General features: G+C 35.0%; 1 protein-coding gene across 1 annotated transcript in view; it reads left to right on the top strand.

The window, feature by feature from the left end:
• Window positions 1-22,727, top strand: part of LOC110466249 (serine/threonine-protein kinase Nek1-like) — a gene marked incomplete at its 3' end in the record, with an annotated part of 40,930 nt that extends 18,203 nt beyond the window's left edge. Inside the window, exons 20-39 of the mRNA XM_021522653.1 lie at window positions 433-547; window positions 697-847; window positions 1,512-1,617; window positions 3,333-3,449; window positions 4,077-4,151; window positions 5,111-5,161; window positions 7,230-7,507; window positions 8,539-8,590; window positions 9,065-9,224; window positions 10,384-10,554; window positions 11,391-11,525; window positions 13,129-13,368; window positions 14,303-14,456; window positions 15,984-16,050; window positions 18,033-18,152; window positions 19,548-19,618; window positions 19,949-20,334; window positions 20,780-20,916; window positions 21,272-21,404; window positions 22,710-22,727. Coding sequence (XP_021378328.1) covers window positions 433-547; window positions 697-847; window positions 1,512-1,617; window positions 3,333-3,449; window positions 4,077-4,151; window positions 5,111-5,161; window positions 7,230-7,507; window positions 8,539-8,590; window positions 9,065-9,224; window positions 10,384-10,554; window positions 11,391-11,525; window positions 13,129-13,368; window positions 14,303-14,456; window positions 15,984-16,050; window positions 18,033-18,152; window positions 19,548-19,618; window positions 19,949-20,334; window positions 20,780-20,916; window positions 21,272-21,404; window positions 22,710-22,727 — 2,737 coding nt within the window. The remainder of the gene's footprint in view (window positions 1-432; window positions 548-696; window positions 848-1,511; window positions 1,618-3,332; window positions 3,450-4,076; window positions 4,152-5,110; window positions 5,162-7,229; window positions 7,508-8,538; window positions 8,591-9,064; window positions 9,225-10,383; window positions 10,555-11,390; window positions 11,526-13,128; window positions 13,369-14,302; window positions 14,457-15,983; window positions 16,051-18,032; window positions 18,153-19,547; window positions 19,619-19,948; window positions 20,335-20,779; window positions 20,917-21,271; window positions 21,405-22,709) is intronic.
• Between the last annotated feature and the right edge of the window lie 278 nt (window positions 22,728-23,005).

Below are 23,005 nucleotides of genomic sequence, written 5' to 3'. Positions count from 1 at the left end.
TTTGAATATTACATGTTAATAACTTGATTGGAATTATAACCTTGAGTTGACAGTTTGATACTTTGAAAATTTTGAGCCAGCCCTACCCCCAAGGGCTGTAGGGTGGGGCTCAAGGGAGTCAGTGTGCTAAAATTTCTTCATTTTCCTTGTTTAGAATCAGAGGTGCTAGTTTCAAATCCTTTTTAGTCTGAAATCTGTATGCTTGATATTGAATAAGGTGGTTTTATTGTTTTTTGTCACTTTGAATAATATTTCTGTTCATGTTAAAAACGAAATCAACTCTCTGTATAAATATATCAGGTGACCGTTAAGGCCCATGGGCCTCTTGTTTATTAAACCGCCATGATTTTAATTATGATTTATGTTTTGATATGCTATAAAGGCATCCACATCATTGTTTTCTCACACATGGGGAAATTGTCTTCTATACAGCCTGATCCCCAGCAGCACAATGCTCAGAAAGACCGAGGGAATTACGAACGCTATCATGCATACCTAGATAAAATACAGCAAAACAGAGACGCACAGCGGAACAACTTTAAACCAGGTCAGTTTTCAAATTCTAACAGTTACTCAAAAAGCTATTTGCTTATTGATTTCCTTAGATGAAATAAATTATGTATTAATCTGAAACGTGTAAAAATTTCAACTTCTTAAGCATATGGGAATATGTTTGATTTTTTCATTATATTCCAGTTCAACCGGCAGCAGCATATATGGACGCCCCACGACCTCTCCCAGCCGCCCCTAAGCATGCGCAGCCCATCCCTAAGTGGCAGCGTCCTGGCTCTGGCCGCACCCCAGAGCCGACACCCATGTACCCTGACCCTCGGGCGGGAGGTGACAGGTAGTGATCTGATGTCCATATCAACCCATGTATAGCCTTCAAATAAGCGTTCTTGTTGATAATGTGAATTTTTTTTTCAAAATCTTATGTTTTTTTTACAAAATTGTGTGTCATAATGAATCTGGTATTTAAAATGATTTATTAGGTGGAGAATGATGTATTGAAAATGATTTATTAGGGAGAGAATCAGGTATTGATTAGATGGAGAATAAGGTATTGAAAATGATTTATCAGGTAAAGAATAAGGTATTGAAAATGATTTATTAGGGAGAGACTCAGGTATTGAAAATACTTTATTAGGTGGAGAATAAGGTATTGAAAATTATTTATTAGGGAGAGACTCGGGTATTGAAAATATTTTATTAGGTGGAGAATAAGGTATTGAAAATGATTTTTTTAGGTAAGAATAAGGTATTGAAAATGATTTTTTTGAAAGAGAATCAGGTATTGAAAATAATTTATTAGGTGAAGAATAAGGTATTGAAAATGATTTATAAAGTGGAGAGGTTATGGGCTTTACAGTATTTTTGACAAGGTGACTTAATCATGATTTAATCAGAAATTCTTTGAATATTTGTAAAAGAAATATTTTTAGGGACAAATATCTATTTTCATGAATCACATCCAACTGATAACTGAATCGATATTTTTTCTGTCGGCCTAGGCCTGTAACTCCAGCACAGGAACGAGCAAGAATTGTCGACGAGTTTGTGCTGAGAAAGAGAGAAGCAGCTTTAAACAGACAGCGGGGAAATGCAGACTTATTCGGGGTAAAATATTACCAACTCAATTTAAACTTTTATAAGAATCACCTTTACACAAAATAGGATCCATATTATTGTGAATCTTATATGTACAGTTTTATACAGCTTTAAACAGACAGCGGGGAAATACAGACTTATTCGGGGTAAAATATTACCAACTCAATTTAAACTTTTATAAGAATCACCTTTACACCAAATATTATTACCCCTTTGAGAAAAATCTAGGAATCTGATAGGTTAAAAACTACAGTGTACCAAACCGCATTCGTAAATCTCAGGGGGTATACGAAAATCTCGGGGTATACAGTCATGTCACGTGATTCTCAGCAGTAATACGGTGCAATCACATGATTTTACAAGGGGTATACGGGTCACGTGTCTTTGTATCTTGCGGCCGGGCATCGGGAGACAACTCACATTCGTCGTCTGCTTCGCTGTTTACAAAATGGCAAACCGTTTCGCTTCGCATACTGATGAGGAAATACTCGCCAAAAGGGCTAACTATGTGCCACATAACACACAAAAGTCGAACAGACGAGCGGCAAACATGCTGAGGACGTATTTAAAAGAAAAGAATCAGGAAGAACAGTTCGAGGAATTTGATAAAACGAAACTAAATGAGGTACTGTGCCTGTTATTTTTCTTTATAATAAAAGACTCAAAGGGGTAATAAATTTGTTACACAGATTTTTGGCAGGGTATACGGGATGGTATGACCCTACAGGATTTCTTATTTCCTTCGGCCTATCGGCCTATCAGCCTCAGGAAATACTAAACCATTTAGGGTCATACCATCCCATATACCATGCCAAAAATCCGTGTAACTAATAGGATCCATATTATTGTAAATCTTACATATTTGTTTTTACCTGATGTTTTCATGCATTACTTTGTTGTCATATTAAGGTTACATTCGCGTATCCTGGTTGAAACGGTACAGGTGGCGCAGAAATAATTCTGCAATACACGAACGCACTTGGACCGTTCTATAAGCAGAGCTAAAAATGCACAGTTTCGGAAAATAAATTACAATGTATCAAGAATATTAGGCCCTTCTTTCACGCGTCCACTGAATTACATAACGTATCTTAAAAACTACATGTGGTTTGACATTGTTTTAGAAAGAAAAAATGCAAACTAGCAATAGTCAGCATTTTAGTTTTGGTCAGATTCGTCTGGAACCCTCAATCTACACATGCCGAATATTCCTGAGGTCAGCCTCGGTTCAGATCTGTGCCTGTCGTTTTCTTTACTGGTTCAACCGTTTAAACTGGTTGAACAGGATACGCGAATTTAGCCAATGTAAAATCAAGTCTCATGATCCATTTTGTACAAAGTTATGTCCCTTTGTACCTTGGGCATCTCTTTGTCATTGGCTGATCTCATCACTATATATGTCTCCTACGATTGCCAAATTTTGTGTGGGTAAACCTCATAACATGTTTAAGTGTTCCATAGTAAAATCCAGTCTTGTTATGAATTTTAAGTCCTTTTTTTCATTGCAAAGTTTGTCTAGATGTAGGGACTATGGATTTCTCACAACTCTTTTAGCCTTTGCTTTTAAATAATTTTCAATATAATTTGATGTATGTCCATAAACAATTGGTTTCACTATTTATCTTTGATATTTCGACAAAGAAAATTTCAACCAAAACTTTTTTTCATAAAATGTATCATTGCTTGTGCTGTCCAAACATTACACCAGTCACTGTAATTATTAGAATGCAGCTCCTGCAGCACCACCATATGCAGTGCAGAGACCACGCCAGTCTCCGACTCCAGCTCGACACGAGCCAAGTGACGGGGCTCTCGACAGTGCCAGAGATAGGGAGGAAAAGGTACTGTACCTATACTGTTCCTATCTCCAATATCTGCCTTAAGGAGAAAGCTTCGGTATCTCTGTCCCAAAGGGAAAGCATTGGTTTGTGATGTTTACATTCTGCTACAGTAACTGTCTGAATTTTAAGGCAATGCCTGTTAATGTTAGAAATTTTTCAAGATTGATTTATTTTCTTAGATTATCCACATTATCTATTTAAGAATAATTGCTCTAAAATATTACCCCCATATAGTAATACAAGATTAACCACATAACGTGTAGTTTCATCTCACTTCTTAATCTACGATCTCTGTCTTAAAGAGAAACTATTGTTCGTGATGTTTACATTCTGCTACAGTAACTGTCCAAATTTCGAGGCAATGTCTGTTAATGTTAGAAATATTTTAAGATTAATTACTCTGAAATTATCCACATTATCTACTTAAGATTTACTACTTTATAATGTAAACCCTATTAGTTAAATGGAGGTTTACCGAGTGTCTTTAACAATTTGAAAATTAACTAATTAGAGTTAGGTAAACATGATATAATCAACCGTCACATACCGGTATTGTTGGAGAAATCAGAATTACCACTACAATTGTTGTAATGACCAGAATATACAGTAGATTTCATTTTAAAACAGGATTACTTGGAAAAGCTTAAACAAATTAGGATGCATAACTACCAAGAGAGACGACAGATCCAGGGAAAGCCCCAGGTACGTATGTAACCATGGCCAGCCCAGCATGATAATAATTAGTGTAATTGGTTTTGGTCATGCTTGTCTTGAATTGCTCTAAAGAATTTAGATTCGGAGGTTATGCAGACTTCATATACCCTCCAAGAATATTTGTAAGTACTTTTTTCTGTAAATTATAAGCATATAACATGTTAAATGTTCAATTTTCATTTTTTCAATAAGTTGATTTTTGTGTCGCCTGCAACGCAAGGCGACATATATATAGGTATGACTTTGTCGGCGTACGAAACAAGGTCTCCATTCGATAACTTGAGTTCCCTAGGGTTGATTGAACTCAAACTTGGTACACATATTCAATGCATACCAATATAGCTCGAATGAGTTTGCATTTCAGAAGTTTACGTGCATTTTTGGTGAAGTTATGCGCCTTTTAATACCAAATAAGGGCATTGTGTAGTTAATGCAAGAACTTTTTTTTTTGATCAATTCCTTTCGAATTTTGTATGGTAATGCTAGAAGCAATAATGTTCAACATAAATATAACATGTTTTTCTGTCGAATTTCAACTTTCTGTTTCGAGCCAAAACACTTTTCTCACTAAAAGCGCTGAGCAGGCGACACATTCACTCCTGTGGAATTCTTGTTTTAATGAAAAGCAATAAGATTTTATGATCCTTAAAATGTCTTATATCAATATCAAAAATGGATGTTCTTACAGTTGGTAAAATATTTATCAAACTATAAATAAAACCACACTATCCAATTCATCTGATTTTACATATGAACTTTTTTTTTATTAATATTTTTTTTTTTTTTTTTATGTTGATGATTAAATGAAAAATACTAGAAGGAGAGTAAAAATGGTACATCAAATGACACGTTTTTTCATTACATGCTTGTATTTGTTGTAAACAAATAACTACAATATGGTCTTGTATATTATGAAAACTATCAAGTTTATTATTGGATTTTTCAAGGATGCGGCAGCTGAAGCAGAAGCTCGGAGGAGGAAGGTTGAGGCTCTGAGAGTAAGTTATTATTGACATATGAGTCCTAGTATGCAAACATCAACAGAAGCCTTTAACAAAATCTTGATACTTTACCATTCAATTATCAGATATTTGTTTGGTAGTTTGAAATGTTAAAATCATAGGGGGGGGGGGGGAAGTAGTAGATTCAAATTCTTGTTATTGAAAATAATTATTTGTATTTGTCGTAAATATAGAAATATAGTTTACTGATAACAAAGCTGTAACACTGAATCTTAGGGCCATGACCCTGTGTCAAAGGTCAAGTTAATACAGTTGACAGTTACTTTTATTAATCTAGAATCTGTTGATGTGATTTAATATGCATTAATATATGCTGTATTTTATAATTACTCCATGCTGATGTATATTTTTTAAATATTCTGTAACAACCTTTTACTTTGATATAATACAATAACACAGTTATAATAGTCATTGGCAAAGAGACCCAAAACAAAAGACTACATTCATCTTTTATCATTGCATAGTGGGCAACATTATTAACAAACCGAACATAGTAAGCAATGCTTCAAACAGTACAAGGAAAAAACAATTGTATGATATTTGTAAACTTTATAATATGTCTGAAGTAAAAACGCTGTAAAAATGATGCCAAAATTTGTTTTATGCCTTTAAGTAAGAACTTATAATTAACCTATTTTGTTTATTAATTTTTCAGTATGATAAGGTCAGTCATTTTAAAACCACTCAGTTATTTTTAGTGTTTCATTATTGTGAAAGGGCACTACTTGACAAGTACAGTAAAACCTCGTTATACCGCCACGTTCTGTCCTCTTGTGATTTTGGCGGTATATCAGGTTTACAGTTTTAAACCCAAGTGTTCAAACACCAAATGAACTTATACTTAAACAAAATAATAATTTACTTCAGAACACATTTTTTTTTTCAAAGTTGTAATTTAATGTATCAAATTACCATACAGCTGATTACCTGGTCAGTCGGCATACATATACCTGTACTCAACTCAAATTGGCATTATTTAACGAGGTCAAAATAGTGTGATTTTAACCATTTGTTTTGTGAATATGATGGCGGTATGCAGGTTTGCCAGTTTAACGGGTGGTATTACTACAGGGTTTCTAGCTATATCATATAACTACAGTGACCGTTATGGATTTATTTGGTGATTGAAACAGACTCAGTGTTGTGGTTAATACTTTAATTGTTCATCAACTTGAAATCTGTAGCTTGTTTTCAAAGTTAAAGTATTGATTTATTAGGTGCTAGGTACGTATTTGGTCACTATTATTTCACAGTTTCAATTGGTTAAGCTGTTGTTTATAAATTTCAAAGGTATTTATTTATCATAAAAAATTCACTGTGAGTAAGAAATTGTATTGCACCATTTAAAATTTGATTTGTAATTCACTGTTTAAATCATTGTAATTAATTTTATCAAAATTAATACAAGATGTTTGTAGAAAGTATAGTGAAGGTCAAATCATATATGTACTATGATAAATTACCTAGAATAAAATACAGTATATAGAATAAGAAAGTGATTAAGAATGTGATTTTAATTTAATTCAGTGGATGTAACAGATTAAGACTAGACATCCATACATAATATCAGAAGCACATCAAGTAAAGCCTTAATATTAGTACTGTTGCTGTAATTTATTTTACATTAATAAAAAAAAACAATATGTTGATAACATCATGACAAGTTAATAAGAATTTAATTTTGAAAATATTATAAACTTGAGTGTATATATATAAAGGTATAGATTTCATTTAAATGAAATGTGCAACTGTTAAATGAAATAAACAGTTAAAAGAAATATTCTTAAATTGACAGAACTTTAACATATTATCAAAATATTAGTTTTCTGTTTGCTGATGAATTTTATGCAGATTATACATTGTATAATGATACAGCATTATGAAAACTCTATATTACATTTTTGAAAAACGTTTTCCAAGAAAAGATATATAGAAAAAGTATATTTTAAATGTCTTTTTAAAGTTTAAGTTTGTTGGAATATTTCAGAAATTCCTACAACAAATGCATAGCTCATATGTTTACATTCTTCATGGTTGATTCCAGCAACAGGCAGAAGACAGGGCCAAACATCTGAAGGAACAGCTTGAGAGGCAGCGTAAGGATATGTACGATCACGGCAGACAGAAGGCCAGTAAGCCTGTCCCTGCCCCTCGTCCAGTGATGAAGCCTGCCCCGGCGGTGGGGATGACCGCTGCCCTGAAGGCTGTGGGGGTTGAACCAAAAGAACTGCCCAAACCTGTACCGACACCTACTGTGGGCATGACAGGTGCCCTCAAGGCCATAGGGGTGGTGAAGGATGAACCCCAGCCTGTGGACTCTAGGTAAGGAAAACTATGGGAAGGAGGTATATGGGTATACAGCCAAGCTCAGGAGATCATTGGGGGGATGGAGGGGTGACTGATAAATCCTCATTTGTAGACAGAAGACAGTTACATTGATACAAAGCTCACTAAGGTAGACCATTGGTGGTTGGGTTTGAGGGGTTGGGGGCTGTGACTGAAAAATGCCACCTGTATGCTCTCAGTAAGAAATGTAAGGTAGAGCATGGAGTTGGTGGCTAATGGACCTCCACATGGTAGGGAACACCGAGGCTGGCAGTACAACACTATGCATGATGGATACAAAGCCAACATATACATGTACACCATAAAGGGTGATAGCTGAAAAACTACACTTGGATTGTCACCTTTGCACATCTGTTCTTGCTGCAGTTGAACTTACAGTTATTCTGCATCACAAAAATGAGATATTAGATGACATCAAAGATTGCTGATATAGTTGCTTGTATATGGAATTAATTAATTAATTATATGTGGATAAACTGAAAAAATTACATTTGTACGTATTTATTATGATGATGAATGTTATATATTATATACGATAGTTTTCTAAACAAGTGGAATTAGAATCCTTATATGTTGTATGTTTTTGTTTCCATATGATTAGTTTGATGTATTATCATCCCTTTTTAACCCTTTCACCCCTATGTAACTTTAGTAGACTCTGCCATGCATTGATGTGGATGAGTCCATTATGGTCTGAAGTGGTGAAAGGGTTAACCACTAAAACTATTTGGAATGGAAGGTGGCATAACAGGGAAACATTATATTCAGGCACATATCTAGGGTATTTGGAGATTTCAATTGTCTCCAAGGCAACTCAACCACAGCCTCTGGAAGTGTAGCAGTAAATTAACGTGCTTAGATTCCTACGTTACACACTGTACAGAATGTGCTGATCTGTGAATGAATGCTATTAAATTAGAATTTCATGGACAACAATTTCAAACTAGATGGCTCTGCATTTGTATACAGGTGTATATAATGTGCTTCATTATTTTGTGTGATGTTAGGAGTCCTCTGAAGCAGCAGAAAGAAGAAATCCTTCGTCGTTTAAATGAGAAGGTAAGTAAAATCTTTGTTCAATTAGAAGAGATGGGGCTTTCTTATTCCTATATTTTGTATTATATGTGTATAGTTTTTATCTGTTCTGTGTCTGAGATGAGATTTATTGTTTCTTAATTATCTCCTGTGATACAACGATTGCAAATAGTAAATGTGTTTTTTTACGTTCTTCTATAAAATGGGTAACTAGATTAGCTTAACTTACCAGTGCTTTGCGTTATGATTTAATATTTACGATTTCAATTACCTCGACTGTATTTTGTTTGGCCTTAATAAGTGAATGTCTTCATTAACGGTGATTGTATTGGCTAATGATTGAAACAGATTAACTCATTTACCCCTGACATTTCATAATGAACTATTCCAACCTTTGAATTGGAAGGGTCCAATGTGTCTTCAGGGGTGAACAAGTTAATAAGAACATCATAGAGTTTGTCACAAGTAGTAAAAGACTATATCATTCCTGACTGATAGGTGACACCACGGGGTAAATGGGGAGCTCCAGCCGAGGTCGCCGTCGAGGAGGAAGTGCAAGATCCGCCAGAGTCATCCCGTTCCCGATGGAACGAAGGGGCAGGTGACCGACTGTCACTCAAGGAAATGCCTCTAGAACAGACAGCCTCACATATGGAAGGTATGTAGACACTTCGAATGCCCCCAGAAAATTATGTAACTTTTACATACCAGTAAATGTATACCCTTCAGTTTTCACACAAAAAGTTATTTTCAAAGATTGGGCTGTTCAGAATTTATCAAACTATTAATGAATACTGAAAGTAACTGAATCCAAATGATTAAATTCACAAAAGTAACAGTTGTGTTTAAAAATTAAGTCAGAGATCACTGAAGTCATGGTGGACTAATTCTTTCGAATTAATTCAAAATGTATATTATTCTTTTCACAATTTTAAATGTTTCCAAGTATAACTTCAAATCACTTGTTCTGTGTGAGACATTAATTTCTTGCATTAATTTGCGAGAGGGACGATCATGATTGTGTATATCATCAAAATATTTATTCAGATATTATATAACATGAAACATATAGTGGTCAGTTCATGTATTTAGCAAAGCCTTACTTTAAGAAATGACTAATACCTGCTCTTGCAGTTGATGTGTGTTATGTGCTGACAGCATTCTAAACTTTAATTTCACTGTCGGTGAAAAGGAAATATACTTTAAGTATTGGATGTTGAACCCTTGCAGTTAATAAACTTGGCCATCTGTTCATTATTTAAACAAACAAGCTACAATTGGAAATTGAATTTGTTTGTGCTTTATTATGTCTCCCCTTCAAATGAAGGCAGACATATTGTATTAGTACTGGTTCTTCTTCTGGTTCTTCTTCTTCTTCTTCTTCTGGTTCTTCTAATCGTAACTTGTCTGGGCCATAACTTTTAAACCGTTAAAGATATCTTGATGAAACTTTAGGTATGCATGCATCACCCACAGAAGGTGTGCAGTGCACTGGAATTAGGTCTCGTGCTTCACTATATATAGAGTTATGGCCCTTTGTTTATTTTAAATACAGAAGTTTGTCCACAGCATAACTTCCATGTTATTTTACCTACATTGACCAAACTTGCTATAGTTTTAATGTATCTTGGGAAGTAGGAGTGTCACATTCTAAATTCGAGTCAGGTGCCCCACTATATAAAGAGATATGGCCCTTTGTTAATTTTTTTATACCGAAGTTTGTCTATTGGCTAATCAGGGGGGACATATGTTTTTGTTCACAAAAACAAAATTCTTGTTTTGAATACTACTTGATATTAACTGATTCTGATTGACAGCTACAAGTGCTCGGGACAAAGTCATTCAACATCCTTCCACGGAGGCTGAATTGGCTGCTGATGTGGCAGCCGCGGTTTCTAGGCGACAGTGGGGCCGCCCTGGCAGTACGGTGTTGAACGCTTTAAAGGACATCCCCATCAAGGAAGGAACCATGGGCAGTGATAAATCAGGTGTGATATGGAAGATCCACAATAACACGATTTGTTTCTGTTCCTTATATATTCTATTAGATCTAAATGTTCTGATTGAAACACATATATTGCCTATTTCAATTAGCAATGGGATTAGGCATAAGTTGAAAAACTTTTACGAGGCCCTTTCCCTACAATTTTACAATTAGTTTTAAACGATAATTCAAGATGACAAAACTACATATGATAAACTAAGTATTATAATAGACCCACTTACATATGCTTAATCCGAACACGCACACATTCAACCTTTAACACACAATCTTAATGTCATAGTATTATTCTAAGAAAAAAATTGAACAATTATTTCAGTTCATGTACTATTCATTGTCAGGAAAAACAACGAAGCCACATATGAGTTGAACGTACCATTATTCGATATATAATGATAAACTATGTACTGAAACTTTGCTTCATTAATGATTTCTTAAAGATTTTTTCTCTATCATACATTTCAAGTTACCAAGAAGGCTCTATCAGTTTGTCTGTTGAGATGTCGGTTTTCATTCCAGGCTATGAATTCTTTATACAATTAATTTAAAGACATTCTATGAAAATTTGAACGAAGATGTGACATAAAATATTCCGGTTACAAGTCATAGATCAAATGACCTGCGTAATTTTGTAAATGTCGAAACTATCAATTTCTTGCGCAGGAGATGATATTTTGACGGAGTTTTCCTTATGCTTATATCATTTTCAGGACTTTTAAATTAATAAACATGGTCGCTGTATATCTTATTTTTCATTATAGTTTGAAATGGGATGTTTTGGTGTGTTTAATGTTTGCTTATAACAACAATACTTTGTAACAGACGACAGTGTTCCCTCATCTACTGAAGGGGACGGTAAACCAGCCATAGGGTCCACCATCACACTGTCCCCTAAGCCCGTCATTAACAAAGGGACCATCACTATAGGAGCTGCTGACGAGGCCAAACAGGACAAAGGTTAGTGGCTGGTAGTACATCTGTTGTACAGGTACCCATCAACAGGTTCCCCCTTTTGTGTAATGATGTCTACATCTATCGTCGTTGTTTCATTTTCTTTTGCTTTCTTACCTTATATTGTTGCCATTTCTGGTTTTTGTCTCGACGCCACAAAGTGGAAGCGAGACTTTGGTGATGCTTTTCTGGCCACGGCGTCAACATTAAGTGTTTGCGTTTAAGTTAGTTTCACTGAAAGTATGATTGCTACACCAACCAAACTTGGACCATAGATGCATCTTAGGTAGTACATCTTAACCCATGCATCAAATACTAGATACGGCCTACATTTTGTGGTCCATTGACTTTGTCAGCATCTCCATCAAAATCGAGTTTTTGTGTTTCAGTTAGCTATATATATAGTTTCTCTGATATGTACATTGATGGTCAAAGCGGGGCACAGGCGAGACATATCAATCTGAATGGCTTGTTCTTTGTTTGTGACATTTAAGATAAATACTAAGCTTGTAAAAAAAGTGAATTTTGATCATTAAAGATAACAAATCTTTGTGTTAGTAGTGTTAATTAACCTTTGAAGTCATTATTATTTTGTATTTTTTAGTGGTGTTAAATTTTTAATTCTTCAAATGTATCTTAAAGCTGTTTATTTTGAACCAACATTATTCAAGGGTTTCTAAAACTTACACAATTGTATCCTATAGATATTGAAATATTATTTTTATACGCCCGTCGAAGACGGGGACGTATTATGTTATCACGTGAGCGGGTGGGCGGGCAAACGATGTCCGCTCGATATCTCGAGTAATTATTAACGGATTAACTTCAAACTTCACAACAAGGTTAATTACCATGAAACCTCGGACAAGTTCGATAACCGCCATTATCCGACCATAATTTGTGGAGTTATGCCCCTTTATGGACTTGCCGAAACAGTGTCCGCTCGATATCTCGAGTAATTATTAACGGATTAACTTCAAACTTCACAACAAGGTTAATTACCATGAAACCACGGACAAGTTCGATAACCGCCATTATCCGACCGTAATTACTGGAGTTATTACCCTTGGTTTCATTAATGCGATGCATGCGTTCGATGATTTTGTATTGCACTCATTGATCTACCAGTTATGTTGAATGATTTCTCTTTTAATATCAATTACTCACAAATACTTCATATATTTCAATCATACAAACAACTGCTCATTCAATGTGTGACGGGCGTATTATATACCGCTCGCGGTAACCTTGTTTATATAATAACTCAGTGATTACATATTGAAAATCTCAGGGAATAGAAATGGTATCAACTTCTTAATCTGTTAAACTTTGAAATGTAGATTTATATTAGGATTAAATAGTTGCTGTATAATCGTTCCTATGCAGTAAGGAAATCAATCCCACAAAAAAGAGGATTAAGATCTTCTATTTCTCATGCTATTAGATTCTCTAGACCCTGTAACTCACAACCCCTTGATGTTGTTGCATGCTTCACTATGCAGATAAACCAGCATTTTAGTTTCCTTTTTCAACTTTATTTGATTTCTTTCAAGACACGTTAAAAATAAATGATAATGTACTGTTTGCATGGACCTTTAACTTTCTACAGACAAATTGTTCAAGAGACCCGACATATCGCAACCTATATCTGAGGAATCCACTGCCACGGCTCCAGAGAAGAACGATTCGGATCAAACCCAAGCTAAGGCGGGGGCACCATCACCTGCTAAGCCTCCCCTCCCCAACAAACCAGGTTGTCCTCCAAAGCCTGTGGTGGCTTCTAAACCACAGCAGGATGTCCTGCCCGCACCAGTGTTTTTAGTGAAGCCTGACACGCCCATGGACTTTGGTGGGTGGTCAGGATATAAAATGTGTCTTTTCATGAATTTACTTCCCTGTTAAGTTTGATGTGTTCTGGAAATGATTTTGCATTGAAATTATCATTTTTATTCACAACCTAATCAAGTAAATATTTTGAATGCATGATTTTTTTCTTATTTTGGAAACGTGAACTTTAAATATATTTATATTGTGCTATTACTATGCATGCAATCAGTTCTATATGTGCAGTTTATTTCACATTTTATCTTCAAGTTAGTACTTCTTTGTGTTGTAGATAGTAAAACAATGTCTCTGGCTAAAAGACTGCTTGATTTACCTTCATTTTGATCTTGTGATGTGTCTACCAGGTTGTTTTTTAAGGGTATTTCAGACATAAAATCCTGAACAAATTCTCCTTTATTGTGTCGCCTGCAATGCGAGGCGACATAGAAGTATTACTTTCACGTCGGCATCGGCGTTGGTTGCGTCGTTGCGTCAAGTTTCCTTGGGTTAATTGAACTCAAATTTGGTACACATATTGCATACCAATATAGCTTGGACGAGTTGGCATTTCAGAAGTTTACATGCATTTTTGGTGGAGTTAAGCCCCTTTTACTGCCAAATAAGGGCATTGTTTAGTTAATGCAAGAACTTTTTTTATTTTTTAATCAATTCCTTATGAATTTTGTACGGTAATGCTAAAATAAATAATGTTCAACATATATTGCGGGTTTTTCTGTCGAGTTTCAACTTTCCGCGTTTTGGCATATCACGCTTGACGTAGCAATGCTATTCATCATTTTTGTCTTTACTTTTTGCTTGTTTACCCGATAACTCAAGCCAAAACACTTTTCTCACTAAAAGCGCTGAGCAGGCGACACATCCACTCCTGTGGAATTCTTGTTTTCATGAATTCTTCCTTAATTTAGATGAATTGTCTTACCATGACCTTTGACTTACAGGCAAGGCTGACCAGATCCCTAAAGCAGTTAACTTGTCTGGCGACGGCAAACTGTTTGAGAAAGTGGACAAGGAAGATACTAAAGAGAAAGAGGTTCCCAAGGGAGAAAATATAAAGAAGGAAGAGGCCAAGGGAAAAAGCAATTTATCATCAAGGTAAGTATTGTAGATTTTGTGTGATGATATATGTGAATGTCCTAATGACGTTAGAGCTCGCGATTGGTTGATTCTTTTACGGAATTTTCAAACTGTCATTTTTGATGAAAATTAAAAAAAAATGTACAAATATATTTTGTGTTTCCTGTGTTCAATCTATTATTTTAATTTCTGATACATTAGTTTAAGTTTTGATTTTCAATGTTTTAAAAAGTATACTAGATAAAAGTTTCACATTGTGTTGACGATATGCTGATCAGTGTTTCAAAAACTGGGCGGGTTACACACGTGTTGTCCAGTAAATACTAACAGAGGAATACAATGTTCAACAAATCAGCTTTCTTTTGTGTTTGTTGGGATAGTAAAGGGAAAGAAAACTTTTGACAATGTTGATCTGAACAAAAATTCAGTACAGTAAAACCTTCTTATACTGCCATCAAACTACACGGTCCTGTCAAAATTTGGCATCATAAAGGGGTTTAGCTACATATCAAGGGATGTACATATAGAAGGAGGATTAATAAACTAGAAAATGTCTGTAAGACATAAATGCCTTTGCTCATGGATGGGACGGGACCGGACGCGACATGGGCAACACTATATGCCCCCCCCCCCCATTTTATGGCGGGGGCATAATTAAGGAACCTTGAAATATGTTTGTGCTATGTGAGGTAGCCAATCATCAAGGGTCATCCTATCAAGGTTTTATTGTACATATATAGAAAATGGAATAGAAGGCACAGAATTTTTTTGTTCATCTAAACAACATCAGTTACTGTGGACATATTTATTTTGTTCCAGTATGGTCAATCTGTGATTTAAACACAACTTAAAGTATAAGTTGTCAAAACAACAGTCCTAGGCCCAGTGACTTGGTAATATAAATTCAACATTTCAATTTATTGTCTCGCCGCAATGAAGAAGCAGAAGCAAGACTAAGGTGTTGCTTTTTTTTGGGGCGGCGGCAGCAGCAGCTTCATCATTAAGTTTTTGCGTTTAAGTTAGTTCCACTGAAAGCATAAATGAGTTAGTTCCACTGAAAGCATAAATGCTACACCAACCAAACTAGTATCTTAGGTAGTAAGTACATCTCAACCCATGTATCAAATGCTGGATGCGACCTACCTTTCATGGTCCATTGACTTCATCAGCATCTCCATCAACATCAAGTTTTTGCATTTAAGTTAGTTTCTCTGATATGTGCATTGATGGTCAAAGCGGGGTACAGGCAATACAGATCAATCCAAATGGCTTGGTTTTATCATTTATATGCAAAAATATCGCTGCTCAAAATATTAAAAAAAAGTGTACTGTAAGTGTACTGTAAGTGTACTGTAAGAGATGTCTTCATCACACTAAACTCTCACTTACAAGTTTGGTAGCAGTTACTACAAATCATTCTGTAAATCCAAATACAGGCTTACAAAACCTACATAACACTGACCTACCTGGTGAAGTTTATTATACACATCATGACATGATTGCTTGCCTATGTAGTAGTTTATATGGCTGTTCTTTTCATTGCAGTGAGAAGCGGAGTTCTGGTGTGATCATGGGCCTCACAAGTGGTCAGTTTGACATAGGAAATGCACATGTAAGATTTCATATTGCAATATTCAAATATCATGTTATCATTTAATATAATTATTTCATAAAATAAAAAAAAATTGTGGTGATTTATAAGCAAAAATGATTATGGGTGTTTCATTCATTATGGTAGTGAAACACCTCTCCTTCGACCTTACATAACTCAGATATCACTCATACATTGAAGAGTTTGTAGTTCCCGAGTGTGTTCTGATAAATTATTTGTAACTGAAACAGATAGAACATAAACAAATAAGTAGGCCACAAATACAGCTGATTTAGGTCTATTCTAGTAACAGAATGACTCTGTGTATAATTAATTTACAGTTTTATATCTTATTAAATGCAGCAAATATATTTTCTTCCATTTTCTTTCGATTACTTGCATAAATTATCAGTATCATGCTATAATGTATTGTCCCATAAAGATTATTGCATGACAATCTCGGATCAACCCCAGACTTGTCGAATACCATGTATTCCATGTTTTCCTCCGAGTATTGATCTGGACCTTGCAGATTTGCGTCAGCAGTAGTGATGTACAATCAGTTTAAAATCATAATCGATGATCGATTTGTAATCAGAGGTAGTAAACAGATCAATGATCGATTGTATAATTGGTTTATGATTTTTTTGTGACTGAACACCCAAATAAAATGAGAAAAATACTATTACATCAATAGACAGAGTTGTTCACTATACATTAGGTTTTGTTCTTTTATAATGAATGGATATCAAGCAACTTTTTTACATTTTTATCAATCATAAAGTATAAATCATAACAATTTAAATTTAAATGTATGTTTAAACATGGTTTATGAAACAATATTTATACAAACCTCCTCATCTTTATTTCTAAATGGCAGTTAGATATTAGTCACAGCACAGTCTGTAAGGTTTGTTCTCCTTTCTCCCACTTTTTTTCTGATCAAAGGAATTATATAAACACTGGACAACAATAGAGGTGTCATTATAGTCTGTTCTGGTATAGTACAGGTAGATTATTTACCTGTATTTACCTGTTCACCAATAGGAAATACTGTGTTAGTTATAGGAATATTTAACAAATATATTTCCTGATTTTTCGTAATATTTACTAGAATTATGAATCAATATATACAATCAATTACATGTACACATGGAATACTCAGCGCTGGTTGATCAAATCAATCATATTCATAAAATACACACATGCACAAAGATACATGATATAAAACAAATATAATAGCACTAACTTACTAAAGGTGAAATATTGGAAAGTCAATAAAAGTCACAGATAAGTCCATGATTTTAAGAAATCCTAGCAAAGCACCAAATAAAAATTCCATAACAAGCACATTTATCACAATGTCACTCTAAATGCAAAAGATTGGTTGTATATATATGTGGATTTCACGTTACTGTTTTGTATGATCTAGCTGATGAATATGGAATATGATATGGAAAAATGTCTAAAAATGATGAAAATAGACTATATCAAAGCTACATGTATATGTATATGACAGTACTGCATACATGATACAGATAATGTGGGAGAACACAGGTAAAAACCAGGTAAAATACATATGAAACAGACTATAACTGCTATCACAACATTACTGCCTCTATGGTTTTTTTAAAAAGTGGGAGAAAGGAGAACACACAGTCTGTAACTATATGGTTTTCCCATTCACATCCAGAGTGTGGGCATTTGTTAAGACTAATATGAGATACCATCATTGGTTTGGGGTTTCTGTCCAGCCATGCAGCCCCCTGATTTAAAATGATGAATCAATTCTATCGATTTGTATTTTTCAATTATAATCGCTCATCAGCCCATCACTAGTTAGCAGGGTTTTACTGTAGTTAACACTTAAAAATCAAACTTACGAATATTTAAATATGTACAAGAAAGAATGTAGTGTGAAATTTACCTTTATCTGCTTTTACACCATTGTGACTTTGACTTTCAAGAAAATAACTTTGTTCTGCTGCTTTACAAAATTATAGATGCTACGCACCTGTTCCGAGCCAGACCTGGCAAAGCTCTTCAAGACATTGGACCAATCATCACAAAAAGCTGAAAATCCTCAGCGGGTCAGTCTGGACCTGGAGAAACAAAGAGAAGAGGTACACTGGAATTGTCACCCTTTGTAATATAATTATACATATTCATTGCACTGATTTTTGTTTTATTTCTGACAGCAAGTTGTCTCCCTTATTTTTATTTTTTTATCCTCCTGGTTTTTGGAGAAAACAGTTTGCTAATTATTTGGATGTGTCTGTATATATCTGTCCCTCTGTCTTTCATTTCTGTTCAAAAACTGCCCTAGATTGAAAAATTTGGTATGTATGTTATGGCAATCTCAGACTGAGTTTTATCGTCTATGTAATGCATGTTTATTTATACATTATATGGTCTGTTGATTCTGATTTAATTCCATGCAGTAACTGCCCTAAAATGATTTGATTTCAACCAAAACTTGTTGTGTACATGCATAATGGCAAGTTAAGGCTACGTTCAATCACCAATGTGATGCGTGCATGCTTTCAACAGAATTAATGACTTTTTTTTATTCTTATCGGTTAATTGGTTTCGTGCAAGAACTGCCCTACAAATCATTCAATTTCAACCATATCTAACATGAAAATCAATATTCTAGCTTGTGCAACATCTACACCATATCTCAACAACAAACTAAAGCTACAACGTTGTCCTGAATGTGGGGTATATATATATACCTCAACTTGGTGGATAGCTTACGTTTATAACATCATATAATCCAATCAAAATCCAAGACGGATACCGTTTTTATTTTCTCTGATTGTCAGACACATATTTAAACAATAACTGGTTGTCTGGATGTAATTATTGTTAATATAATTACAAGTGGCCTCTGGCAAATCCCATAAAAACCCTAGTCCTTTTTCCGGACCCATAATCCAAGTTGGCAGCCATGGGTTCTAATTGAGGCCTTTAAGGGTATAATTTCTGTGTCTGAGGTCTGATTTTGTTCGCGCTTGGTGGTAACTTGCATTTGTCCTATAACATACGTGTGTAATGCCTTATTATATATGCATACTTCTGAAATCAAAGATGATTTCTAGGACTTATACTATGCCTTTATGAGGATATACACTCAAGCACATTGCAGGCCGCTCCTGACCTGGAAGTAGTTGAAGTCAAGCTTCTTTTATGAGTTGTGCCCATTTGGTGAAATTCTTAGCCTATATACCGGTACATATATCCTTTATGTCAAGAAAATCTATCAGCAGAATGTATGAAATTTAGTACACATTCTCTTCACTTGATACAACTGTTCATTACCATGGACCTTATTTCAGAATTTCCTTGTGGGAGTTAGGGTTGGTAGTTAGACTGAATTTGCGGCTTACATTTCTAATTTTATATGATAAATTTTCTTACAAAACATGCATCTAGAGTTACTTTATTATGATTCATAAAAAAAGAGAAATTTAAATAAAAATAACAAAAATGTAATTAGTATGTATTATTTGTGGCAGATTGAACCACTACAAGTTGGCCTGCTGGACAATGTACAGCTTGACTTGGAGGAAGAAGATATTGATGTCATGTAAGAATTACCATTGGCAGAAATTAAAAATTTGTCCGATATTGTTTTGTACGTTTAATTCTGAATGACTATTAATTAACAAATGTTGAATGCATATTATTAAAAAGATATTATTCAGATGTGAAACAAAATTTTAATGATATATTTTGCAAAATATGTGGAGATAATTTCACATTTATGCAGGAGTGGAATTGAACAACAACATTCTTCATCGTGTAAATATTAACGATAGCCTATAGGAGTTGGTGTATATTAAGTATCGCACCAATGTTTGAGCAACATGCAGTACACAATTCTAATAATAGGTTTTACTCTTGTGTGTTTATATAGAGATGATGACGAATACGAGGAACTAAAGAGTGTCAGGGAGACGATGCAGAGTCTCCTGATAGGAGAGTACAGCACTGATGAGGAGTCTCAACACAGCAGCAGCCGCCTCAGTCTGGCCAGTAACCATGACGACAAGATTGACGAGGACAAGGAGGCTGGACACGTGAGTGATAACAGTGATGACCGTGACAACGAGGACGCTGAGGAGTACCAGAGGAAGTTGGCAGAGAAACTGAGCGATGGAGAACAAGACGAAGGGAACGACGATAACGGTGACGATTTAGAGAACCTAGAAGAGAATGCTGAGGAAGATGAGGACACAGAAGACGTTGAGGTTCAGGAGGATGAAGGTCCGTCAGATGACAAATTAGATTTATTCCAGTCAGGTAGGATGTTTAGAAATTGGGAGATAACACATCAGGGGCCACTTGTATAAAACATCTCAACTCTCAAGATTTCCTCAAGTCTAAAATTTCCCACAGACAATACATTGCTTAAGATTTTTCTCAACTGTGATCTTTTCATATATCAGTTAGGGATTGGGGTCGGGGTGACGATCTCTAGAAACATTTCCCCCGACTTCCAGTTTTTATCCCAAACTACCCAATCAAATTCTATCATTCTTACATATGATACAGGATGAATCTGATTTGCTATACCGGCAGTAATAGGATAAAACATTTAGAACCAAGTTTAAAGTTAATCTTATCCGCCCCTACTCCTTTAGTTTACCTCTTGTAGGTGTAACATGTGAGGTAGGTTATAAAGGTATAAGGATAGCAAGAATATGTGTCCAAGTTTTAATCACACATGGTTTTCCCCTTGTTGTAGATGAGAGTGATTCAGACACACAGTTTGGAGACGACGATGACGACTTTGATCTCTTCAGCAGACTAGAGGAGTCGAGAGCTGAGCTGGAAGGACAGCTTGGCTGTGATACCTTTCTCAAGGTCTATAAAACAGTACAAGTAAGTAAAAGGGCTTATTTCAAAACATACCCAAAATGCAAACGAAATTTAATGTATCAGGTCAATATGCATTGACTTCCAAATTTAATTGAATGATCCATAAAAATGGTGTTTTTTATCCGCCCACCAAAAGTGGAGCATATTACATTATCATGCTATCCATTTTTACAATAAGCTTGTGACCACATCAAGTCCCACAGTTTTCCACTGAATCTTGTGTCTTTGGAGGTGTGTCACTTCTGGTAGCCTCAGTTGAGATGAACTTTGAACATCTACCATGAACCTATGTTATAAACTACTGGAGCTAGCTAGCTTGAGCAAAGAATGATGGTGTAAGGTACTGGGTTTGATTTAGGCTCTACAGGAAGACGAGGATGAGAACATGGAGGATGGCGTCGCCATAGTGACAAAAATGCTCGGTAAAGATAAGGAGCATCTGTACCCAAAAATATTCCAACTCGTCATGGCCGACTCGGCCTTCACAGAAGGTAAGAAAATACCTGTCTTTACATTGGTAAATAAAGATATTTATCTATCTTATATACTTGGTAGACTTGTGATAAATGTAAAAAAATGTACCTGTCTATGACCATCTTGGTAGACCTGTGGTAGATACAAATGTATAACAAGGATAGAGATAATTCCAACATTAACTCATTCACCCCTGAAGACGCATTTGAACTCTAACATTTCAAAGGTTGGAATAGTCCATTATCGAATTTCAGGGGTGAATGAGTCAGACTTGTTTGTAAACATTTAGACTGTTGTAGAACATATTCCTGAGATTTTCCCCACACATGTACTATGCACATTAGCCAAAATCTTTATATCTGTGTGATCTCTGTCTGGGATAGCTGTCTCTTAGAGCAGTATATGATAGGAAATTTCATTATGTCCTAGAAGAAATTGGCATGGGAAATTCCAGACTGTTATCTCCATTTGTAAATCAAGATTGTCATTTCCTTGTTTAAAGTTACTTGTTAAAAAATAGAGAATTTGTTGTGATTTACAATGTCCCTGATCACCGTATCATAGTACTGGACTAGGATAATTGCCTTTATTTACTCAGTGTTATGAAATACAAAGTATATATAAGATGGAGCTTCTATATTTAGATTCCGTAGTTTTATTATCGGTTTACATGTTTTGACTAGCTATATAAGCTAGCCATCATCAGAAAATTATTATGAAAGTCCAATATTTCTTTGGTAACATTCAAGCCTTCTTGCATGGTCAATTCATTGTGTATTCTATGTACCAATTTCATAAGTCAATTTATATTGTACGTACATAATCCATCTTTACATATAGCCAGTTTGCATTCTACATCAATCATCATTTTATAGTCTTAATACATACAAATTCAAACATGATTTTACCGTAAATATTTGCATATAGTGCACACTGTTTAGGGGAAAATGACAGTATCAATAAAGGGATGCTCGCTATACACCAGAACAATCCAAAAACCAGTCCTGGGTTGACTATTTATTAAAAGAAAATCGGGGATTTTCGAAAATATTTTGAAATATACTTGCAGCAATAAACTGCTAAAGTTTGTGTAGGAACTCCTTATTGCATTGTCTATTTTATCACTACAAAAAGTTGTAAGTTAAAGTCAAATTACACAATACAATCAGATAAACAAACTGTAGTACAGTATATTTATCTAGTATTCTACCTATTATATCTGTGTTTTGCCTAAAATCATATTATACAAATAAGAACTTGCCTCTAAAAGCCTTGATTCATTGACCACTGTTCATCTGCATGATACTGATGCCACCTTTCAGAACAGAGATCCCAGAATGGTGAGTGGACATGTCGGTGAACATGACGTAACCTTTCGCTCTTGTGGCTTCACCTTGTTGTGGCATCACGTACATCTGATCCCAATACCCCTTAGTCTCTTCTCAAACTCATGATCACACAGCAGCATTCATTATAGAAATTTCCCTGACATACCTTCAGAATTGTCGAAGAATTTTTTTTTTCACTTGGTACAGTTTCTTTGAGCATATACAAATCTGTTTACTCAGAATTAGCTTAGAACTTTGGCAATAAGACTGTGTACAGTAAGTGAACAGGC

The sequence above is a fragment of the Mizuhopecten yessoensis genome, unplaced genomic scaffold (genome assembly GCF_002113885.1).
Source record: "Mizuhopecten yessoensis strain PY_sf001 unplaced genomic scaffold, ASM211388v2 scaffold11125, whole genome shotgun sequence".
NCBI classification, from domain to species: Eukaryota; Metazoa; Mollusca; class Bivalvia; order Pectinida; family Pectinidae; genus Mizuhopecten; species Mizuhopecten yessoensis.
Note: the sequence above shows the minus strand (reverse complement) of the source record. Positions and strands in the feature narration are given on the sequence as shown.